This window comes from Mytilus trossulus, chromosome 1 (assembly GCF_036588685.1).
Source record: "Mytilus trossulus isolate FHL-02 chromosome 1, PNRI_Mtr1.1.1.hap1, whole genome shotgun sequence".
In the NCBI taxonomy this organism is placed as follows: domain Eukaryota; kingdom Metazoa; phylum Mollusca; class Bivalvia; order Mytilida; family Mytilidae; genus Mytilus; species Mytilus trossulus.
The window spans coordinates 10,123,431-10,149,087 of NC_086373.1; the positions used below are offsets into that span (position 1 = coordinate 10,123,431).

Consider the following 25,657-nt stretch of genomic DNA (forward strand, 5'->3'; position numbering starts at 1 on the left):
GTTTATTTATGCATAATTTTTGTTTGAATTTGTCATTTTGGGACCTTTTATAGCTTACTTTATGGTATAGGTTTTGTTAATTGTTGAAGGCCGTACAGTGACCTATAAGTCATTTGATCTCTGGTTAAGATTTGTCTCGCAGGCGATTGTACCACTTTTTATTTTTATATTATTTTAAAACTTGTGAAAACATCCAGTTTAGATATTCTAATATGATTTCATTGAATGGCTTTAATTATGTGAGACCGTACGGATGACATCTAAAAGTAAGTTTTATTGGTTTGCTGTATCACTATTTGTTCTGTAAAATCATTTCAATTTGAGAGCAAGTTATTTGACTAAATTCATGTTAGAGTATCAGTTTCATTATTTTATTCAGACCTCTGTTAAAATATAAACAGAAGGCAGTGTATAAATATATATTAAAGTAAACATAAAAACATTAAAATTGGTCTGGCAACATGGTGTGACATGATAACAGTGTATAAAACAGTCATTCTCTTGGGATCAATTAGAAATTTTAAAATAATATTAAAATACAGAACTAATAATTTTTTGTAGATTACACTATTGGTTTTTAATTTTTATTTCTTTCACAGAAAGCATAGAGCATTGAAAATAACATTTAATAAGAACTATGATTTTCCTTCATAAGGAAAGCTGATATATTTGAAGTCAAGAATGTATCATTACTAACACATGACACAAAACACTAAATGATCAAAATGGACCTAACTTAATAGCCAAATTCATTTAAAGTCAACTTTGCAGGAGGTAGTTAAAACCTTCAATTATTTATAAATTTAAAAACAATTAATTGAAGAAAGATATGTTATAATTCACTGTCAGATGATTGAAATGTTTCCAGTTGTAAATATAAGACCTTGATAAGTGGAGAAAATGTTGTGTTGAATAATTTAATGCAGTTGCAATGGAAATATGTCTTGCTTATCCTTAACTACTTTACACAGTTTTTAAACCTTACACAGTTTTTAAACAGTTTATCTTTTACACGATGATAAAACAGTTATCAAAATCTTCCATTTTTGTGTTAGCTAACAACCTTTATTATTTTAATGCTTGTTAATCCAGATAGTACAGCATTCTTTTCTCCTTATTTAAAGTCAGTTGGGTTGGTTTTTTTTGGTTTCCTTTATTGCAAATGTCTGCTTCAGTTCACATGCTAACAAATTAAGTATTCATGAGTATTCATGATATAGCACTTAATAAAAACACATCTTTACAATTGTTGTCCAAAACCATAAAAAATATATATAAATCAAGAACATAAAAAAACATTAAAATAATCTTGTAATGAACCTGCATGTTTGATTCTTGATTATTATTTGTTGAATCAAAGGACCTTTACATGATGCTACTAGTCTTTAGAAATAACTATTGCAATAAGTTTTTAGAAGCTTTATAATGAGGTCAGTAAGTTAATGTTATATCCTTATATCAATTGAAGCACCTTAAAACTTTTAAAAAGAATTATTTCTCTTTCTGTATAAACAGTATATCACATTAGAGGTCAGTGTAGCTTATATATACTTTAAGCTGTATATGCTAACATTTCAAAAGAATAAATGGCTGTGAAATTGAACTTTTTATGATTTTTAGAAAAAAAACGGAGTCTAGTTCTACAATAAATGTACTTCTAATTCACTGCCATGTTGTATATCTCGCCACTGGTTTCTAAGTAACAGAACAAATTTGTCCATCTCCTTTTCACTTTGAATGAACAACATTATTTCAATTTCTGGTGGAGATTGTCTCCCCTTGGAGTCACTGTCTAAACTAAAGTGATCAGCGTCCACCACAATATCATCTGGTTCATCTGAGAAGATCAGTGTTGCTATCTTACTGTCTTCTTTGAACAATAATATTCTCTTCAGAAAATCTACTTTCCTGCATTCAGTCAAGACATATCTTGGCGTGTTGGGAATTCCCCTTACAAAGTCTGGCAGTGGATAACTGACAACATCCTCATTTATAATACACAAGTACTGATTGGTTAAAACAATTGACTTTGACAATAGTTCAATCCCATCTGATTCAGATGACTTTATATAACCCTGTAGATACATCAAAATGTCTGCCTTTCTCTTAGCATTGAGAGGCAATCGTAAATGTTCAGTAATAACATACAGTAGATCTGTGATGACATCCTCTCCTGGATATACAAACTGTACACGACTCGGGTGAGTATACTCCATGCCTTCAATAGTTGTCTTTGTGCGTTTATCAAATGCTCTATAAAAATCTTGTTCTAAGTCACTAGAACTCTTCTCTAACATTGGTGAGGACTGGAAAATGGAAAGCATTGCATTGAGGTAGTGCAATACCTTTTCTGTGACCATAGAATCACGAGTAACAATTGTGTAAACAGAATTCTGATCTTTTCCAGTGATACGAACACATTGATCAAATAAGCCAATATTGACCTGCTTGAGGTCACGGTAATTAAAGACGTGATATGATCTGATGATTGTCCCTCTACTCTGTGAGCTATGAATTATCCCTGAACTGTGGTGTTTGTCGAGATGCTTCACCTGGAATCCAATTACAGAGTCAGATTTATTACGGGAGTGAGTCATCCACGATGGACGTTCAACCACTGGAGACTTGACAAGCTGTTCAGATATAAAGTACATGGACCTTGTACTAAACATGATCAGAGTAACAATTTCATGTTTAATATCTTGGTAGGGTACGACTGTACCCCACATGACATGATGTAATTGCTCCTGTTCTGAACCAATCAGAGAGATGTCTGAATGAAAGTAATGCACCAAGTCACTACCAGAGGCTTTAGCTAACATTTCTAGTTTGGAGGTTAATGGTTTTATCAAACTGTAGCTTTGTAGTGACTCTTGTAAGTGTGATCCTAACTCAGGAGTTAGATAAAGAACATCAAACATTTTGTTTGACAGTCCTGACAGGCCTAATTGTTCAGAGTGGACATTTGTACCAGCCACAGTAAATGACCTATCTTTGCCTGTTACATTACTGGCTGGAGAAACTCTGATGCTAATATCTCCGTCATCCTCAGAAGAAATATCCAGACTGTCAGAGGATTCATTGCCCCCTTCTGGTTCCTCCCTAATCGTAGGCGACATCTGGTGAGCATGTTCAGACCTAAGGTTAGTTAATCTGTCCAGAAATGCATCTCTAGATTTCACTGAGAAAAAAGACACATGAAAGCCTACAGGTCCAATTAGTTCATGAAATATTATCGAAAATCCATATTTTTCATATTTGATATCATTTTGATGTGGTAGTGTTTTATGAGCATGTTTCTCTTTGAATGTTATGTTGATTGTGATATCACTAATTTTAGTGCCAATGGAATGATTCTGAAGGAATGTGAAGTTGGGAGATTTAATATCCTCTAATATTGTGATGTATGATGGCTTTGGCCAGAACAGACAATCTAAATCAATTAAATATACACCGTTCTCTGATAAAAGTAACATTGACATTTGCTCTATACCAGCTATAGTTACACACATGGCAAATGCTAATCGTCCAGTACTGAGACCTTGTTCATCCTCCAGCTTAAAGATATGCTTAGCAAGATCTCCATACTGAGAATGATTGGTTAATGGTGATACTCCAGCCACAGCTTGATCCTGCTTTAGACAGTTTTCTACTCCATCAGCAAAAGATTTTCCAGCATCTGCATCAGTAACAACCAATGCAAATGTTCCACTCGAGGAAACGAACGACTCTTCCAATCGTATAAATGAGTAGCAGGCACCAATCAAAACCTCATGTATATTTGACAATGGCATAATGTAAAATGTCTCCATGTCTGGAATGTTCATAGTTGTAGATTTTCCCTTTTTCAGTCTTAGAATAAAGATTCTTCTTTCAGTCAACACCACACAACTGGGTTCTATCACCTGTTGGTTTGAATATTGAACGACCATGCACCATAAAATGTCTATGATTTTTTCTGCCACTGGCTCAGAGTCAGTTAATGTTCCAAACAATCTATTCTGCATCCAGGTAGCAAAATCTTTGTTGTGCATTGTGGGTAATTTACTACAATTAATCGCTGAACTGTCTTTGGATGATTTCACCATTTTTTCAGTCATTTTATGTCCGCTAAAATAAAAAACAACATTTTAACCATTTCAAATTATATATGTGTGTGTATATAATAACAAAATTGGTTTCGTATGTCAGTCCTGATTTTTGTTCAAATAATAAACTACATTCTCGCTACATTGAAGACCTGTTGGTGACCTTCTGCTGTTGTTTTTTTATTTGGTCGGGTTGTTGTCTCTTTGACACATTCCCCATTTCCATTCTTAATTTTATAATATAAAAACAAAAGTGATATACAGCAACAAAAATCGTAGAATTTGAAATACAGGCTCCTCACATGAACTCATCTTTGCCTGCGGTAGAAAAGCCTTAGTATTTCAAAAAATTCAAAAATTTGTAAACATTAAATTTTTAAATATAACATGTTTTCTTTAAAAAAAATAATGGCTTTTCACTTTTTATCAGTGGGATGCAACATTTTTTTTCTCCATTATTGGTATAGGGGGAGAGGGGGAATATAATATGAACTGAACTATCCACACATATACTTACACCATGGTTTGTTCTTCCAGATGATCCTGTTTAGGCTGTAAATACAAAATCATTTATTAGTACATATGTGTTTGTGTGTCAATGTGTATTTAAAGCAGAGGATTCTTTTATATAGTATCACTTAATGGAATCCTGAATTATAGTTTGAATGTCTTTATTGTTTTCATTTCAGAGAGTTTGCTCTGAATGCAATATAAAGAAAGAAGAAATCAAATATAAGCTCATTTGATTTGATATTCATTTATTACAATGCACAGTATAAAACTAAACAAGCTGGGGATTACCTCAATTATTTGTTATAAAAGTCTTTAGAAAATATAACATTCAATACCCATTATTTTCTACAAAAATGAACCATAGAATCGAATATAATCAATTTTATAATACACTAGCATCACACCATAAGAATTTAGATTTTTTATACACATATTTTGGTGCAAGTATTAGGAAGCAATAGAAACATGCATAGTTTTCATAGTACATGGATGCCCCACTAGCACAACATTTTCTATGTTCAGTGGATTGTGAAATCAGGGTAAAAACTCTTAATTTGGTTAAAATTAGAAAGATCCTATCACAAGAAACATGTGTACTAAGTTTCAAGTTGACTGGATTTCAACTTCATCAAAAACTACCTTGACCAAAAACATTCACCTGAAACTGGACAGACTGACATACGGACAAACAGATAAACAGACAGACAAATGAACAAAGGAATGAATAGATGCACAGACCAGAAAACATAATGCCTCTAGGTGAGTCATAAATAAACTCTGCTGTTATAAAACTAACCTCTGAAGATGAAGTTAGTGAAGCCATGCTTGAAGTGCTTGATGTTCTGTTCTGGCCAATATCTGATGATTTTATGTTAGATGATTCTTGGTTACTTGCTGATGAAAGACTAGTGGGACGAACTGTGCTCCAACCTAATTCTACAAGTCAACATATACATCAATATTTACTGCTGGTTTATAAGACTGTTTGATTTTTATTTTATCAACACCAAAGGAAAACAAATCAATACTGTAAATTCAGAAAAAATTTCAGAAGTTTTTATTGTTGCAAAATATTGCAACTGAATAGATTTAGCAAAAAATAAAACTGCCATTCTGAATTTAGATAATATTTATAGAGATTGATTTTCTTGCTTGAGCCATGACGGCGAAAGCGAGAAAAGCAATCGAGTTGAGATGACCAATGATAATCTGTTTATCGCTATTTTACTTATGATGATGTTGTCAACTTCATGTCAATTTCGTGAGCAACACTACATGCCTTCTTAGTTTCTAGCGATAATTTTCCTTCTCAAGGGAGTAGCATGATACGAAAAATATCACAAAAAAGATCAAAGGAAAAATGCACAAAATAGCGATAATATTAGATATCATTAATTGAAATCTTTTTGATGATTTGTGGGTCATTAAAAGATGATCACATGTACATTTGTATTTACTAAGTTTGCACATAAATACTGTTGTGTTTAGCTTTTTGTAGGTAAAACAGCTTATTGCACAGGCCATACAGCATGTTACTAAAAATATGTTCTAGTAATCCCCAACTTTATATTGCACAGGCAATAGAAGTTGATAAATGATAAAACAATTGTAGCCTTTGGTTGAGGTCAAACCAATATGATTATATATCGACCTAGAGAAGCATATCAACCTCAGACTTCGTCCTCAGTCAAAACGGTTCTCTTAGATTGATATAAACTTGGTATCGACCTCATACAAAGGCTATAATCATGATAATTGTATAATGATAAAAAATACTTGAAATTACTGATAGGCAAACTAATAAATTTGTGTGTGCATTTATTTCAAATGTTGAACAATGGACAACCAGATGCTCTGCAGGGCGCAGCTTTATACGACCGTAGAGGTAGAACCCTGAACAGTTGGGACAAGTATGGACGAAACATTCAAGCTTGATACAGCTCTGAATTTGGATCCCAAAATCAATTCCAATCTTCCTTTTATTGTTATTAACTTTGTGTTTAAATTTCATAGATTGCTATTTACTTATACTAAAGTGATTATGCGAAAACCAAGAAAAATGCTTATTTGGGCCCCTTTTTGGCACCTAATTCCTAAATTGTTAGGACCAAAACTCCCAAAATCAATCCCAACCTTCCTTTTGTGTTCATAAACCTTGTGTTAAAATTTCATAGATTTCTATTTACTTATACTTAAGTTATTCTGTAAACCAAGAAAAATGCTTATTTGGGCCCTCTTTTGGCCCCTAATTTCTAAACTGTTGGGACCAAAACTCCCAAAATCAATCCCAACCTTCCTTTTGTGTTCATAAACCTTGTGTTAAAATTTCATAGATTTTTATTTACTTAAACTAAAGTTATAGTGCGAAAACAAAAGTGTCTTCCGATGACGACGATGAACACGCCAACGTCATACCAATATACGACCACAAAATTTTTTTGCGGTCATATAAAAATGTCAAAATAATCATTTCAGGGAAATGCTGTATACAAATACTTGTAAAACTTGGAGGATATCATATATTATGTACTGTACATGATTATTTTAAGCATTTATAGCAAATTTATAGTGATTTTATTTGAATGGCAGTCATAAAAGGAGGTACATATTGACTGGTAATGGTATAATTGGATGATGCCATGGTTTAAGCTGGTGATTACAGCAGAAAGCATGAATATGATAGTTATTTATCTTACAACATGGACTGTCAGTTTATTCTAAGATATGTTACAGAAATTGAGAGCAACATTGAATAGATGAAACAGCCTAAATAAGATATAAAACTCACAAAGGTATCAACTGATGTTAAATCTAAATTTAACAATTTGGAGTAAAAAATAATGATAAATCTATCAATTCCATTACTGTGAAATAAACAATTCCTTATGCTTTAAATATATAGTTTCATATTTTAACTCGAATATTCTGCATAAACACAGTGATAGGGTATATGTATGTCGACAATGGTAAACAAGGTTTGAAGGAAGGAAGATACATACTTCATTACCTGAAGTTTGACTGCACTCAGATTCTCTTCTCAAACTTGTATAAGATGTCTGAAATACACAATATAGAAAAGATGATGGATTGCTGGGTACTTAAAATATAAGATGTACATTCAGAACAAAAACATACACATTTAAAATGAATATAAACCAAAGTCTAACTCATAATTATCTAGCTTGCAAGATAACACTCTGTTGGAAGGCTCATTACCCTACCAAGGACAAATAATTCTGACCTTGAGGTCTGGGTTTGCATGTGGTTGACGGACATACAGCAACTTTAAGTTGTTTACATCTTTGTCCTTCAAATAAACCTATGTAATTCAATCATTTCTATTGAAATATGTTATCTATTTATTCTTTCTTCAATAGAACAGTGTATCCTATCAATATTTTGATAAATTTTATCTTTGATTTTTTTCATTATACATAGTGTATCTGCATACCCATAATGCAGCATTCTGATCAAATGTTTTTGGTATAAAAACACAACAATCTATCATATTTTTTTCTACCATGGAAATCCATAAATAAACATACTGTTTTTTCTTTCTCTTTCTCTTTCTCTTCTTTCTTCTCTTTAGATTTCTGTATTGCTTGAACAACTCTGACAGTATCTAGTTCTTTCTCTGTTGGTTTTTCTTGATCCAATGTAGCCTGTAAGTTAAGTTAAATCTTACATTTTCTAATTCTTATAAACTTATGACTCTTTACGTAAAATGATGTAAATTTTCCCTTGTAATACAAATATTTTATCATAAACATGGCCTTATTCAGACAAATAATTCCTATATTTATACAGATTCATACACTTGTACTTGACAAACAGGATATGATGTTTAGATTTAAGCTACAAAATGTTTAACATATAAATATGTAAGAAGCTGAGCCAAAAGCGCTTGATATGCCTTGTCTCTTGCATAGAAATTGTTGGCAGAATGAAGTTGACTGTTTAGAAGGCTTCTCATCAGGTGTTGGTAAAATAGTTCTGAAAAGAAGTTGTCTGAGGATATCATTCAGTGCATGAAAGTATGAATAATACCTTACATATGAATGTTGAAAAGACAAATAATTGTGGAAAGCCCCACTTAACAAACCTCAACAACCCCGTCACCAAACATAGCTAAGACCTTAGTCCTGTAGTCTTATACAGCAGTAACAGGGTTACCTGTTAGATACAGACATTCTAAGCACGGGAGTTTACACACATACATACCTCAACAACCCTGTCACCAAACATAGCTAAGACCTTAGTCCTATAGCCCAATACGGCAGTAACAGGGTTACCCGTCAGATACAGACATTCTAATCACGGGAGTCTACACACCTACATACCTCAACAACCAGTAACAGGGTTACCCGTCAGATACAGACATTCTAATCACGGGAGTCTACACACATACATACCTCAACAACCAGTAACAGGGTTACCCCTCAGATACAGACATTCTAATCACGGGAGTCCACACACATACATACCTCAACAACCAGTAACAGGGTTACCCCTCAGATACAGACATTCTAATCACGGGAGTCTACACACATACATACCTCAACAACCAGTAACAGGGTTACCCCTCAGATACAGACATTCTAATCACGGGAGTCCACACACATACATACCTCAACAACCCTGTCACCAAACATAGCTAAGACCTTAGTCCTATAGTCCAATACAGCAGTAACAGGGTTACCCGTCAGATACAGACATTCTAAGCACGGGAGTCCACACACATACTTTACTTCTGGTATCTGAAAAACAAATTATGCATAAGAAAAGACATCTATTATTACAAATTTTGTCAAAATAAATTCTGTTTAAATTTTTCTTATGAGGTCAGCATTAAACTGAATCTTTAACAAACTTACAAACAGCCCAATTAAACTGCATTAAACTTGTGGGCTACAGGATAATAAGTATGTCAGAATAAAAGTTGAGGTCTGGTAATGATAATGGGTGCAAGGTTTAGGTAAAACATCTATTGAATATCAAATACATGTATTTCAATCAGTAGATGAACAACCAAGCAGACAAACTAACCTGAGAGATGTTGTTATCCATCACATCTAAATTCTCCAATGAAAATAGTTTTGACAAACCTATAACAGAATATCAAAAAATTAACATCATTATGTATTTTTGCCATATGTCAATACTCAAAATTCTATGTTCTCTCTGAAAAAATCTATATTTTCTGTGAAATAGTTCATGACATTTTCTCTCTTGAAATGAATGTGTTATCATGGATTTTGTTCATTATTATTAATCACAGTACAGGTAAACAACAAATTTAAGTGATCAGTTAAAATTGTTACCTATACAAATAAATCAAGGCACAAAATATAAATATCAAGGTCTCCTTCAATACAAAGCAGACTTAAATAAAAGCATTGCACTCCATAAAGGCATACTGAGTTTTGCTCATTGTTGAAGGCTGTATGGTGACCTATAGTTATTGATTTCTAGATCATTTTGTCTATTGTGGAGAGCTGTCTTGTTGGCAATCATACCACACCTTCTTATTTATATTATAAATAAAAACACTGAACTCTATCAAGGTATAAAATAATGGGGCACCTACCACTGAGACTACTGAGTTTATTGCCAGCTAGATTGAGTTTCTTTAGATTTCCTAGCTTTGTATGTAGCGAGTTTAGATATAAAACAAAGTGGCACCTACCACTGAGACTACTGAGTTTATTGCCAGCTAGATTAAGTTTCTTTAGATTTCCTAGCTTTGTATGTAGTGAGTTTAGATATAAAACAAAGTGGCACCTACCACTGAGACTACTGAGTTTATTGCCAGCTAGATTGAGTTTCTTTAGATTTCCTAGCTTTGTATGTAGCGAGTTTAGATATAAAACAAAGTGGCACCTACCACTGAGACTACTGAGTTTATTGCCAGCTAGATTGAGTTTCTTTAGATTTCCTAGTTTTGTATGTAGCGAGTTTAGATATTAAACAAAGTGGCACCTACCACTGAGACTACTGAGTTTATTGCCAGCTAGATTAAGTTTCTTTAGATTTCCTAGCTTTGTATGTAGCGAGTTTAGATATAAAACAAAGTGGCACCTACCACTGAGACTACTGAGTTTATTGCCAGCTAGATTAAGTTTCTTTAGATTTCCTAGCTTTGTATGTAGCGAGTTTAGATATAAAACAAAGTGGCACCTACCACTGAGACTACTGAGTTTATTGCCAGCTAGATTAAGTTTCTTTAGATTTCCTAGCTTTGTATGTAGAGAGTCGAGATGACTGATGTTATTGTATGACAGATTAAGTATCGTCAACTGACTTAACCAGTTCAGATGCTCTATTGATTCCAGTTTGTTGTAACTCAAGTCAAGTACTTCTACTCGGGGTAATAATTGCTGCAAATGTAAAACAAAAAGGCTTATAAAATGTTCATACATTGTACTGTCTTATAAATATAAGTTATCAATATCAATCGTTCTGTATGATATCATATCAGTCCAAGTTCACTAGCTTCATCGAACTCAAACAAAAACATGTCATTTTGAAGTATATAATAAAGTGCAAATGATATGACTTATCAATATTGCACACCATGTCAACCCTTTACCAGTAGAGCTCTATGGATTATTATGGTTAATACAGGTGTGATATTGAAAAACCCATATGATAACCTCTTTTTTTTTAATGAGAATCTATGGCTGATATAACCAATATCATCGTAGACGGCTGATACAGATTATTGCCATTGCTTATCTTACATCAAATTAACTTGTATAAACTAATAAGAATATAACAAGGGGATTCTATTACTGAGTGACTAAATTTGTCTCAATCTACTTTACAATAATGATTAAAAAAAAAATACAAAAACTACAAAGTAAATTACAGTAACTAATGCAAGTTTTCGGTTTTGTTTTTGGAACCTCAAGCTCCCTTCTAAATTATAAGCATAAACAACACATTTTAAAAATCTTGAAAACAACTGTATAAAACATACCACACTATCATCTATGTGTAATATTGAGTTGTGACTAAAATCTACTTCTATCAAATTCTCCCAATGTGATACAACCATAGTCCCATCCTCGGCTTTCCAATGGGGAATATCTTGTAGCATAATGTCCTTCAATCAACAAAACAGTCAATTACTTCAACAATCAACAAAACAGTCAACTACTTCAACAATCAACAAAACAGTCAACTACTTCAACAATCAACAAAACAGTCAACTACTTCATATAAATGTGTTACAATATAAAAGTTCAAATATGTAGTGTGCATATAGGAAAGACTGAGTATCGGAACTTTAGTCTGTCAAAAGTCATTACACTCTCAGTTTTTTTCAAACAGACCTTTTATATTTAGGAAAATACCATTAAATAGGTTCTGATTTCTCATCTAACTCTCAATAAGACGTCAGAAATATTTTAATGCAGCAGAAACATCTGAGGATAATGATGAAGTAGGAATGGCTCATCATATGAAATTTTGAAAACTTGTACATTGAAACATATGCAAGCACTCATCATTAAATTAAATATGATAACAAAAATTATTTTATCTGGACTTCAATTAAATGACAAACTTACCCGTATGGAGTTTAAAGAATAGTGTATAAATAAATGTTCTATTGACTGCTTGTTTGTCTCTAAACCAGATATCAAGAATGGATCACAATGCTCTAACTGGAAAATATCAAGGTTATATAAGTATATCTCTAAACCAGATATCAACAATGGATCACAATGCTCTAACTGGAAAATATCAAGGTTACATAAGTATAACACATACAGTTTTCACTTAAGAAATAATTGATGCAAGCTATACTTTATTGTAGTTTTAAAATGGGTAGGCATTATATTCATGATTATTTTTGCCTGAGCGATAGTGAGGGCTAAAATAACACAAATATAATGCCTACCATGTTAAAACAATAATAAAGTATAGCTTTCATCAATTATTTTGAATCTGATTAGGACAATTAAGGTAATTTCTATGTCTGATGTGTATAAGTGTAGATCGTTTGTGTAGGCTCTTCCATAAACCACCCTTTTTTGTTTGTAAAGAAGCAAACAACTGGCACTGCGAATTTTCAGAGGGAGGAGTTTGAACAGCCAACATGAAGGGGTGTCGTGTCTAGGTCAAATATATCAATTTCAGAATGCAACACATTACAGTCATAATAAATGAATTAGTAACAATAACAATATGTGCATCATTTAAGAGTTTGGAAGTGTTTAAAGTGAATGAATCATATAAAATGCATGCCAATTTGATAAAATTCATTATTCTGCAGTAGTCAATAAACGCATGTGCAAACAAATTTTATTGGATTTAGAGCATGGGTTTGTTTACAAAGCGAAAGAAGCATGTCATATTAGAATATGATTTAAATCATTTTAATTGGAGTACATACATAGCTATAATACCAGTCTAGCCGTGGTCTGATGTAGTGTAAGTGACACTCAATGATTATGCAAATTAAAGCATTATTACAATAATGATTAATAACTTTTAAATGGTATAATATACATGAGATAGAATCATGCTGCTTATAAATGCATTATCATCATAATGTTATGATTGTAACTGGTTTAATTTGCGTTTTGTAACTGGTGTTTTTTGTGACCAGAGTTCAATTTTTCATACAATTACACATTGAATACCATGTACATGTATAAGTATCTGTGTTTTGACTGCTGGAGACCTAGTGTATTTTTCTAGTGTTTTTCTAAAAACTGAGACATTTTGTTTAAATCTTAAAACTGAGACATTTCGTTTAAATCTTAACTCAGGTAGGGTATATACAAAATTCTAACATGACGTCCTTCAAACGCTTTGAGTACACACCCGTGGTAAAATATGAATATATTGATAGGGCTGTTCCTATTGTACTCCCACGTCATATGTATTTTAATGAATGAGCTACCCGATGTCATAGAACAACGACGTCAGAATATAAGCATTTTACGGGAAAATACACGCTTGTGAAACCGAAAATCATCACAACTAGAACACGCAAACAAACGATGCTAAAATGTGATATAAGCCAATTTAAAAAAAAAATATATACGACATATAAGTAAATTATCATTAAATTCACCCAAAACTATCTAAAAACATAATGGTAAATAGTTTAGCATGTCACTAATTCAGTTTGTTCCGTTCTTTTACGCCAACTGAATGGTGCGTTTATTTATGGCAACGGCAACTATCAGCCTCTACCTAGAGCACTTCGACCTAAAAAAATTGCCGTATTTGTCCTATTAGAATCGAAATAATTCATTGGGGCTTGAATATATCTAGATTTTACCACGGGTTGTCCCTTTATGCCGATATTTTACCCCTCGCTATCGCTCAGGGTAAAATATTTTTCATAAAGGGCCAACCCGTGGTAAAATCACGATATATTCAAGCCCCCATGAATTATTTCTTAAATTTATCTCTACTTTACCTTCTTTGCTTTGGTATTTGCCAGAAGTATACCCTTCAACTAGAAATGACTAGATAGTTGATCTTTTGTGGGGTTGTTTATTAATCTGTATTAAGCATGATATATCACTCTGTTAAAAATGTATCATACCACTTGAATTAAAATAGTATTTATGAATGAAAAAATAAGAAACTATTTGTCTTGTATATACAACAAATCTCTATCATTATTGCATTGCAGAAATCAATAAAATCCTGATCTTACTTCTAAACATTCCAATGACTTGTACAAAGTCAAATCAAACTTTAACTTTGCCATCAGTATATTACTGCTTCCTACTGGGTGTTGTTGACCTTTGACCTAAAAATATAAACAATATCAAAATGTAGAACTGTTTTTAAGTTGTTTCAAAATATTTTATGACATATTTCCCATAAAAAATCTAAATCAGATATGAATAAAATTTAATCTTTTGCATAGGCGGATCCAGGGGAGCCCTGCCCCCTTTTTGGTTGGGAAATTTGCTTGATTATATAGGGAATCACTGAAGCATGACGGCTTTAGGTGATTAAGAGACAATTTAACTAACGCGTCTAACATTAACAGTACTTTTAAAGCTGTTTCATTTATCTATAGTAACGTCACCATATAGTTTGTTAATGTTGTTCTATTGTTATGTATCATGTTATTATATTTTGAAAAATCAAATTCAACACTTAGCTGTGCAATGTATCGCCGGATTACAACTCACAAGTGCAAATTACTATTAAGCTGTAGCTATATTGAGAGAGAGGTTTGGTCAGAACCATAAAAATAGCAGTCGCATATATTCAAAATTTGATTGATTTACCAGTGTCGAGGTCAAATGCAGACAACCTGAGAAACTTTTCCTACAGAATTGAGTGTAGCATACAAGGTTAAGAATCGTAAGGAACAAGCCAGGGTGGTATGCTAGCTCACCGGACTATTTATAGATTCAAGTTATGAAGAATAAGAAATTGTAATAACTGCTTTGTTTATTGCCTAAACAACAAATGTAAAGAATGAAAAACAATTAATGACAACACGTAAGAAATGCTTATATTGTGAAAAACCACATCATCAGAATACATGTAGAAATGTTCAAGATGTTAAGAAAAACATAAAAATATATTAACTGTAAAGCAAAAAATGGTGTTTTAACTGTCCAGACTTTTAGATAACCCATCTGTCCTTAGATCAGTCAGCGTCTCCCCTATTAATCTGCCACTCTTTTGATATAAATTTTCTGAGTCAATCAACTTATAAATACATAAAATAATATGGTTGTATGTGTTGTCTAATCAAAAGAAGAGTTGGGAATGTAGGGAGACCATAACATTTTTGGTGAAAAACATTTTAAACATATTACTTAACTGGCATTTTTGTATTGCTGATCATTTTTGGTGATCATCATTTTGTCATTACAGTTTTCAAGAAAATAAGCATCAATGAAACTGGCATAAAATTGTTATCAGGGACAATAAGTCCTATCATATAATAACAAAAGTTTATTCTCCATAGAAAATATGCTTGAGAACATTCTAAATATGACACAGTTATATACTGCAATTACTATACTAATATACTAACATGTAAACATTTCACTCTGGTTATAAAATCTAAAATATGTCCTATGTCTTTCTTTGTATCTCCACTATCTGTAAAAGATATGTTATAATTACATATGTTCTGTATTCTATTACTGTATAATCATTCTATAACAAATATATATATTGTTTTTACAAATTATGAAGTATCATTTTTTTCTAATATTTTCTGTAGTTTAATACAAAAAATCAATATAACATTGAACATTAAATCGGATAATACATTATTTTTAAGATACTCAATGATTCAAAATAAACTTAAATTTCAAGCTTATCATTTTAATCTAAATTAATTTTATTTTTAAACTTGTAATGTTTAAAAGTATTAAATGAGCTGTATTTGGTATATCTTTTGTTTCACTGAAGTTAGGTTGATTGTATCAGGTAATCTTTTCTGTATATGACAATTCTACGTCACTATTGGCCATAAAATCTCCTATTGTCTTTCAATTACTGTGATTTGTGATAACTAATATTTGTGGTACATTATACCAATTTTCCATGGATTCGATGGGTATGGTTAACCACAGATTAAATGTTCAACTAAATAAACTTTTTATATGCTTGTATGCAGACTTTGGGAAAACCACTATAATTTTAAACATCAGCAAAAATTGGTATCCACTAAATATAAATGATTCCATAGTAATAATACCTATAATTTAGTATCACTTAAAAATAACATGGTAGAATGGAGGTGAGTTGTGTTTGTGTTTTGGAAGGAAGGATTACTAAGTTGCACATTATTTAAGCGTTCCTTGTCCAGTGACACTATATTCTTAATATGTTCATTGAACCATAAAATCACGACCAAACCCTTATTGGTATATGATACCATAATGAATGTGTGTTACCAGTTTCTAGTTGATCTGTCCAAAACTAAATGGTAAACTATCTTAAAGAATTCTACAGCACCAGTTGAAGCAAATAAGCTATTGTGACATGTACTTGAAAGAATGATTTGATCATGATGGCAAAAAGTATATATATTGCATCTTAAATTGGTGTTTGAATTTTTTTAATAGACCTCTTTGTCCTATCAGCTGATTAATGAAATACATTTTGTAATGTATACAACCATTTAATCTAAGTTTGGATCTGATTCATCGAAAAGAAAATAATCTTGAGATTTAACCATACATGTCCAGCTACAAGCAAATTTAGTAGTTCACACTAACCACTTCAGCCTAGGGCAAGAAATCTTATTCTAAATTGTTGTGTTTAAAAGGGAACTGAACCTGCTATTTTCGTAGGTAAAACAATTCTTTAAAACTCATTTTTTTTTTATTTACTTACACACACTCAAATCATTTACTACTAAAAATTCTGAAAAGTGTTTAAATTGATAGAAGAAAACACACAAAATATTTAAAATCTGATTAAATGCAAGTAGGGGTTAGTGTTTCAAAGCAGTGTTCTAAACAAACTAGCATTTTAAAAAATCATACCTTGAACTAAAATGTAAAAAAGATATATTAAAATAATCATGATTGTCTGTTTTAAATTTTCACAGTTTGACCGCTTCTTCTCAAATTAAGTAAATCATCTAAGGTTTCTCACAAACGCATTAAGATATCTGTGTTATAACTTTATACTCTGACCCTATCAAGAGCAAATTTCTTGACTCACAGCTATTTTAAAAGTCAGGTTAATACTGTTGCCTTGATTTTCATCAATAAGACCTGTTTGAAAATTATTATTATATACCAGTTTTTTAATTTAAAGTTCTGAAGTAAACATTGAATTACTTGTTCATGTGTATAATAACAAACAGAAATTTATATACATGTATTTCTAACTAACAGGCATGCTTTTTCAATGAACTAGTACATAATTTTATTTAGGGGCCAGTAAAGGACCACCTCTGGGTGCAGGATTTTCTCACTGCGTTGAAGACCCATTGGTCGCCTTCAGCTGTTGTCTGCACTTTGACATATTCCGCATTTCAATTCTCAATTTTATGCAAAAAAATACTAGTTTATATATAAATACATATAATATATCCATAACTCCTAGTTTATATATATAGATCTATTTTGTTACATCCAATTTTACCATACCAATATCATCTCTAGACTTTTTTGATATAAAGTGATTTAAAAATATTTTATCATAATCATAATAATGGAAACTTTTTTTTATAGCAATTATATAATAATTTAAAAATGTAATGTCAGCCATGTAGTTGAGAGCAAAATAAAGAACTGAAGAAAGCAAATGGCCAAAACGTCTCAAAAAATGGTTTATTGATACAATTATATAAAGTATGTTCTCTATTGGAATTTTGAAAACAAGGAATTATATAATTACAAAAAATAACCAGATGCTCCGCAAGGCACAACTTTATACGACAGCAAAGGTCGAACCCTGAACAGTTAGGGCAAGTATGTCCAGACACAACATTTAAGCTTGATACAGCTCTAAATTTGGATTGTGATTAAATACTTGACACAACATAGGTTTCTGACACAGAATGAATGTTGTCTAAGAACTTAAACTTAAAAACTTAAAAATTTTAAATTGGATATTTACCTATTATGGTTCAATATCCAAAATCTAAATACATGGTTAGATTCAGCATATCATAGAACCCCAATAATTCAATTTTTTATGAAATCAAATAATGTTCAATTCTAGACCCTTTTAAAAAGACAACAATGTGGACCAATTTGATAACCGTGCCCAAATATTAAAAATCTTATATACATGGTTAGATTCAGCATATTGAAGAACCCCATATATTCAATTTTTTTTTGAAATCAAACAAGGTTTAATTTGGACCCTTATTTGGACAAACTTGAAAACTGGGCCCATAATAAAAAATCTAAGTACATGTATATGTTTAGGTTCAGCATATCAAAGAACCCCAAGATTTCAATTTTTGTTGAAATCAAACTTAGTTTAATTTTGGACCCTTTGGACCTTTATGTAGACCAATTTGTAAAACAGGACCAAAAATTAAGAATCTAAATACACGGTTAGATTTGGCATATCAAAGAACCCAAATAATTCATTTTTTGAACAAAGTTTAATTTTGGACGATTTTTGCCCCTAATTCCTAAACAGTTGGGACCAAAACTCCCAAAATCAATCCCAACCTTCCTATTCAGGTCATAGACCTTATGTTAAAATTTCATCAATTTCTGTTTACTTATACTAAAGTTATTATGCGAAAACATAACAAAAATGCTTATTTGGGCCCTTTTTGGCCCCTAATTCCTAAACTCCAAATCAATCCCAACCTTCCTTTTATGGTCATAAACCTTGTGTTTAAATTTCATAGATTTCTATTTTCTTATACTTAAGTTATAGTGTGAAAACCAAATGTCTTTGGATTACGACAACGACGACGAAGCCAACGTCATACCAATAGACAACAATTTTTTTTAAATTTTTGCGGTTGTATAGAAAAATGTTAGAAACTAGCAGTTACGCTTAATTTTGTATATGAAAAGAGTTTGCAGCATTTAAGTGAAATTAATTGATAACTGTATTTACTACATGTATATACATGCATATTCAATATTTACCACATGTAGGCTCTGGTAGTTTGAGTCTTTCTGTCAAACAATGTAATTGTAGTGGCGTAACAGAATAAACCTCCTTCAACTGGAGAAGTACATCACCTGAAGAACAAACAAGAATATGTCTATAGTTCACGGATGCCCCACTCGCACTATCATTTTCTATGTTCATTGGACCGTGAAATAGGGGTCAAAACTTTAATTTGGAATTATAATTAGAAAGATCATATCATAGGGAACATGTGTACTAAGTTTCAAGTTGATGTAACTTTTACTTCATCAAAAACTACCTTGACCAAAAACTTTAACCTGAACTTCACACTATCATTTTCTATGTTCAGTGGACCATGAAATTGGGGTCAAAACTATAATTTGGCATTAAAATTAGAAAGATCATATCATTGGGAACATGTGTACTAAGTTTCAAGTTGATTGGACTTCAGCTTCATCAAAAACTACCTTGACCAAAAACTTTAACCTGAACGAACTGACGCACAGACGGAATAACGGACGAACGAACGGAGCCACAGACCAGAAAACATAATGCCCCTCTACTATCGTAGGTGGGGCAGGTGGGGCATAAAAAAAGAACAGCTAGAATATGAAAAAAGGTTGACAATATTGAAATCAATTGTTGTTTAATGTAATTTCGTTTCCGTAGTTTAGGATTCAATTTGGACCAATGGATGATCTACATCTTCTAAATCTAAACATTCGATTAAAGTTGATAGTTAATTATCTTAAATTCAATTGAATTCTGTCATTTAACAGCAACATGAATAAATAGGTTTAAACTACAAAATGGAAAATTTGTAATTTAATTTTTATTTGTTACCATTACAATGATTATGTTGGTACACAAAATTTAGTTTTAATGGAAGACTACTAATCATATACTAAATGTCACATTTTAAGTGTTTATTTTAGTGGATAATTACTCATCAATTGAAGTGCTCCTGAATTTGAGGAAGATTCTTAAAACAGAGTTTTACAGAAGAAAAAAAAATAAAATTGTTTCTCTCCCCAATCTTATGTATCCCCACGGACTTTGTTTACTTTCAAAGTTGTTGACCTACAAATTAAAGTATTGCATTTTGATGTTTGAATCATCTACAGCAAAAATAATTGTTTAAATTTAACAAATACCATTTTTTAATTAGTGCACGATCTTTGAGAATGATTAAAATAACCAGTGATGGATATTCCTGCATAGTATGGCATTCCAACAATGATGTCACTTTAAAATATAATGTAGGTTGGATATATTTAGAATATTTTGTCATACTGATTTTTCCAGATGGTACAAGAAACATAAATAGTGTAAAGGAGAGCTCAAGATACGATAATTTCAAGAGAAACAGAAGGGAAATGTGTTAAAGTGTTTTTAAAAAGTCAATCTTTTCTTTTGTGTGTCTCTTTCTCATCAATCACAGAAAGATTTGTTGATGGGTTTTCCACACTATAAAAACAAAATGAATGATGTGAGGGAATGTCACTCTGGTCAACCCCATAGAGGATTGACGGCTTGAAGCTGTCTTTTCCCAAAAAATCTATAATGAATTTTATGTAGTCAGAGATCTTACCTTTATTGTAAAGATCTTCCGCCATTGTCTGTGTTATGCCATGAATCTCCTGTTTAATACATAACGAATATAGAATTTTACTTGCTTATTAAAATCTAGATTTATTCAATATTCACATTTGTACATTCATTTTATACACTGTTATTGATTATTTTGTGAATCTTAACACTTTACTACTGATTTAATTTTTATTGCAGGAATATACAGCCACATTTCCTGCAGTATAATTGTAGTAAAATGATCATCATTTGTGTCGCCTTCTTCTATTTTACCTTCTAAGCTGCATCTGGCATTTTGTAAAGAATTCTTAAGATATATTTTGAAAAACTAAACCCAGTAATATTTATTGTACCTTTATTTTGTTTCAACGATTTCCAAAATTTTAAAGGGGAAAGTTTTAGAACAAGAAAAGATATTGGAAAAAGAATTATGTGTAATTTATTGTATCAAAATATGTTATTCATTGAAATAAACATGAACATGTATGTTAGTATCACAGCATCTACATTTAAATGCTTTAAAACAGAGAGAAAACATTTACTTATTTATGAAACTTACATAGTTATGAAACTTACATAGTTATGAAACTCCAAAAATGCAGCCAAGGGTGGTGAAATTTTGTGTGTCATGTAAAATAATACTGTTTGTAGATAAATCTCTAACTCAGTTTGTCTCTTCTTGATAAAAGTCTCATTCTGGTTTCCAAACAATTTCTTTGGTGGAAGCAAAGTCTTATCTATCTTGCATTGTGAAACAAGCTGAAACAGTGAAAAATTTATATATAATATATGTTGAGTTAATTAATATAATATATGTATATATATATATATATATATACAATGTACATGTCTATGCATTTGAAATAGGACATTTTTCTGACAATTATTTCTCCCTGAATAGGTAAGTTTGTCAAATTCTATAACGTTTTCACTTTAGAGTAAAAGAGTATTCAAACCTTCTCATGGAGTTCATAGAAATCACTGTATCTGTGCTTGACTGTCCATGTATATGTACCAACTGTAACCTCTATCAAATATTCCTGAAATAAACACAAACTATGATGATTTAAAAGAGGTCTGGGATAATTATGATAACATTAAAGGGCGAACAACTGAAAACATGTGGGATAATTAACACATTCCAAGCATGAGTAAAGGAGATCCAATCCACACAAACTACTGTATTATATCATGGTTCCACATACCATGCATACTGACAATACATGTATTATGAAATTGGACATGGTTATGTTTTCCTAAACTGTCGTTTCTTGGTGTGGTTTATTTGCGTTTCACATTTTTTGTTTTTAATACAGATTTGACATTTGATTTTCCTGTTTGAATAATATTTTACATGTACACTAGTCATTTTGGGACACTTTATAGCTTGCTCAAGTTACTGTTCAGTGTGAGCCAAAGCTCTGTATTGAAGACTATACTTTGACCTTCATGAACAGGTATAAAGGTTTACTTTTAAAAATTGTGACTTGGATGTAGAGTTGTCTCATTGGCACTCATACCACATCCTCTTACATGTCTTATAATATAAATTAAAGAAAGGATTATAGTAGAAAGTGTTTTTGATGTTTATTTTCATTGTTTTACTGTTGTATATGTATACATGTATCATGTTTAATGTGTGTAAGCCATTGGCAAATATGGGCATAAAGTTCCTTCTTTTTCAAAAGAATTATCTCAAATTTTCTTGGTGCAGTAACACTTTCAGAAGATATTTTATAGGTATGAAATAAATTGCATGTATGTTTCCAGAGTTCGCAAAAAGTGTCAGTCCTCAGGATTTCACCACCAAAATTTTGCATAGGACTGACACAATTTTAGTATTTTTCAATAGATTAATAGTGAGGAGCTAGAGATTTTCTCCAAGGACCACCAGGGGAAAACATATTTCTCGAACTCTGTCTTTCTGTCAACAAATTGATTTCTTGTCACTGATTTTGTATGGCAATAGAGTAGACATTAGACCTTATACATTATTTCATTATACCAATCATGGGCCTTGTCGGGCATGCTTCAGGTGTACATAAACATCAGGATTCTATTTTTGAAGGCAAGTCCAAGGACTAATCATTTTTGGCCATGGCAGTGCGAAAATGAAATGAAATGAAATTTGATAGTGCCAATGAGACAAATGTTTTATCATTGATATATAATATGATTTTAGTCTCCATGATAAAATAGAACAAGGAAATGACATCAAGTTCAGATTATTTTTTAACTTTTGTTTAAAAAATTATGATATACATGCTATATGTGCTCAGTTGATACAACATTTTACAATTTCAATGCCTCTTTATACTCACAAGTTTTGAAAATGATGAGTCTAGGACTCATTGACTCGCCTAAGCATGCTTAGTGAGAACCCTAATACATGTATGATGATTATCATAAAACTAGTCTTCTGTGAAATACACATCATTCACAAAGTAATAAAGTGATAATATGAGCAATGACGGATATAATTACAGTAAGAATCAGTGAGTGTAATGAGGTTGATTTACTAAAAAAATTAAAAGAATATGATATAAAATTTATAAATAGGAAAAAAAAAGAACCAGAAATATAGTATCTCATTTTGAATTTATAGTTCTCCTCATGACCAGTGCACAACAGTGAGGGACTTTTACATCATAACAATGCAGAGGTCATCAAGGGGAGATAATTCAGAAACAGCTACAGATATTATGAGATTACTCTAACGGGGATTCTCCTCATGACTAATGCACAGCAGCAAGAGTTGATATTGCTACTGTGCAAGATTCATCAAGGGACGGTCATTGACAGTGCTCTAGAACTCACTATAGAGAAAATATAAAGTTCAAATTACAAGTAGTAGAGGGAGGTAAATCCCATTAAAATTTTCATATTAGTTAGTGAATATGCATGATTCTAATAATTAATTTCTCATCTTCATTATTCTTAGCCATATTCTTTTGGTAGGGTCAAGATTTTTAAAATTCTTGCAGCAATTATTTATCAATGTTATCATGTCTTGACGTTGGTACGAGAAACTATCACAGTGAAAATGTGTATCATCTTCAACCTCATTACTACAAAAATGTACTCAAAATTTTGTAATAAAAATCGCTATAATATCTTATCTTTTTCTCATTTGGCATGATTAACTGCCAAAACCTGAACCCTTTAATTGATAAATGATGATAAAATTTCCATTTCCAAAAAATATACCAATTTACCAAAGTCTGCACGTCGGACTTTACTAGAAGGATTGTGGGATTACAAGCCTGTCTGACTATATAGGACTGTCAGATTACAGGACCATTGGATTTTAGGTGTGACCGCAGACACTTGTTTCTATCAATGTGGGGTCTACCATCACACTATCCACACCAGTAATTTTTCGTACATGTGTGGATAGTAAACCCTCCATTGACAGAAACAAGTGCCTGCATGTGGGTCTGACCCCTATTTTTCTTGGCCTAAATGGCATGTTTCCTTAAGATGTGTGTGAAATTTCTGTAGCCCATTATCTAATATTATTGAAGCAAGGCGGTTTCTTTTCCTTCTTTTGGGTAGGAAGTGCAGATTGGTGGTGAGATGTCTTGAACTTCCAAGGGGAGGGGTATATAATTTCCTTGAAGAAAGCACTTATCCAGTTACCGTGTGCTTGTCAATAATTTCGGATGAAATTATTCTTATACATGCTGTGTCCAAATCTCTCCCGAACTGTGCCATTCCTTTAATCAAATGATTAAGTAGGCAGCATTCAAGAAGTCAAAAATTAAAATTCTCAACACCAAATAATCCAACTTCCTGTTGACATTTTTTAGTAGCAAATTAGTCTGAAAACCGAAAACAAATGTAAAATGAAATGAACTAGGCGGGTCTTCATTTCAGATTTTTGTTAAAACTGTCTGAGGATAGGACTAATGAAAGAGATGGGACAGATATTTATATTTGTTTTTCAAATGAAATATTTTTTAGAAGTTACAGAGGCTCGTTAAGCGGAACACATGATACTCTATTTTTAGTATAAGTTACTCACCACAAGCCCTGAATGCAACACTGAATTATGCTCTAGACATGATTCCAGAAGTGACGCCCCTACTGTTGTGTTAAAAAACGGTATATAGATACAATTGGGAATGTACAAAAGAACAACGCAACAAATAAGGGGATTCAGCAAATTAAGTTGCATCAAAAGACTAACGAAACTAAGGCTAACGTAAGGCCGGGTACCCAAATTGCACTGACAAATATTGGCATTATTTTCACCTATACCAAGGATTTGTATAGTTAGACTATACAAATCCTTGCCTATACTTTTAATATTAAAGATTTAGAAAACAGTTTATATTCTGCTTTTTTATGTAGAGTGTGTTCTCGAATACCATATGGTTCCTTAAATTAAATTTGGAATCAATAACGAATCATATAAATCAAAAGATAGTAATAGGGGGTGACACACTTTAGTCAAGCCAAAAACTCAAGGAGAAGTGAAGGGACTCATATTTATAAGGCACCCACTTTTGACCCCTAAAGTCCATAGTGGACAAGCCCGAAATCTGGGAGTAACGGCATCTCCTTATAAATGGGTCACAGTTCATTTGAAGAGACTATACAAATTATAGAAAGGTAACAGGTAACAGTATAATACCGCTGTTCAGGTCATAACTCGACTGATGGAGAAAACAAATCCAAGTTACAAACTTAAACCGAGGGAAACACACCAACTATATAAGGAAAACAACGGAACAACAAAAACACTGAAGTGCAACAAAAAATTCTATACTCGGACCGTTACAATTCCTTCTAATTATCAACGACATAAAAGACAACATTACTCATAAAAAAGTATAACAAAAAGTTACCGCAATTCAAGGTATTTTCAAAAAGTATGTCCATTAGATCAAAATCAAGCGCTGTCC

General features: G+C 31.9%; 1 protein-coding gene across 3 annotated transcripts; it reads right to left on the minus strand.

Moving 5' to 3' along the window:
• Positions 1-355: 355 nt before the first annotated feature.
• Positions 356-24,559, minus strand: LOC134714843 (nischarin-like). 3 transcript variants are annotated; one of them, XM_063576487.1, is made up of 17 exons: positions 24,390-24,559; positions 21,707-21,790; positions 21,327-21,509; positions 20,752-20,800; positions 19,175-19,270; positions 15,628-15,695; positions 14,281-14,376; positions 12,173-12,268; positions 11,581-11,706; positions 10,783-10,978; positions 9,648-9,706; positions 9,230-9,358; positions 8,147-8,263; positions 7,609-7,657; positions 5,398-5,537; positions 4,606-4,640; positions 356-4,110 (listed from the first exon to the last, which is right to left on the minus strand). In XM_063576487.1, the coding sequence occupies exons 1-17, from the start codon at positions 24,462-24,464 to the stop codon at positions 1,641-1,643; spliced, it is 4,068 nt and encodes a 1,355-aa protein (XP_063432557.1). In that variant the 5' UTR covers positions 24,465-24,559; the 3' UTR covers positions 356-1,640. The 3 variants fall into 3 exon arrangements, with proteins under 3 accessions (XP_063432557.1, XP_063432549.1, XP_063432565.1); XM_063576479.1 differs by having other exon boundaries at positions 12,173-12,337; XM_063576495.1 differs by lacking the exon at positions 5,398-5,537 and having other exon boundaries at positions 7,601-7,657; positions 12,173-12,337.
• Between the last annotated feature and the right edge of the window lie 1,098 nt (positions 24,560-25,657).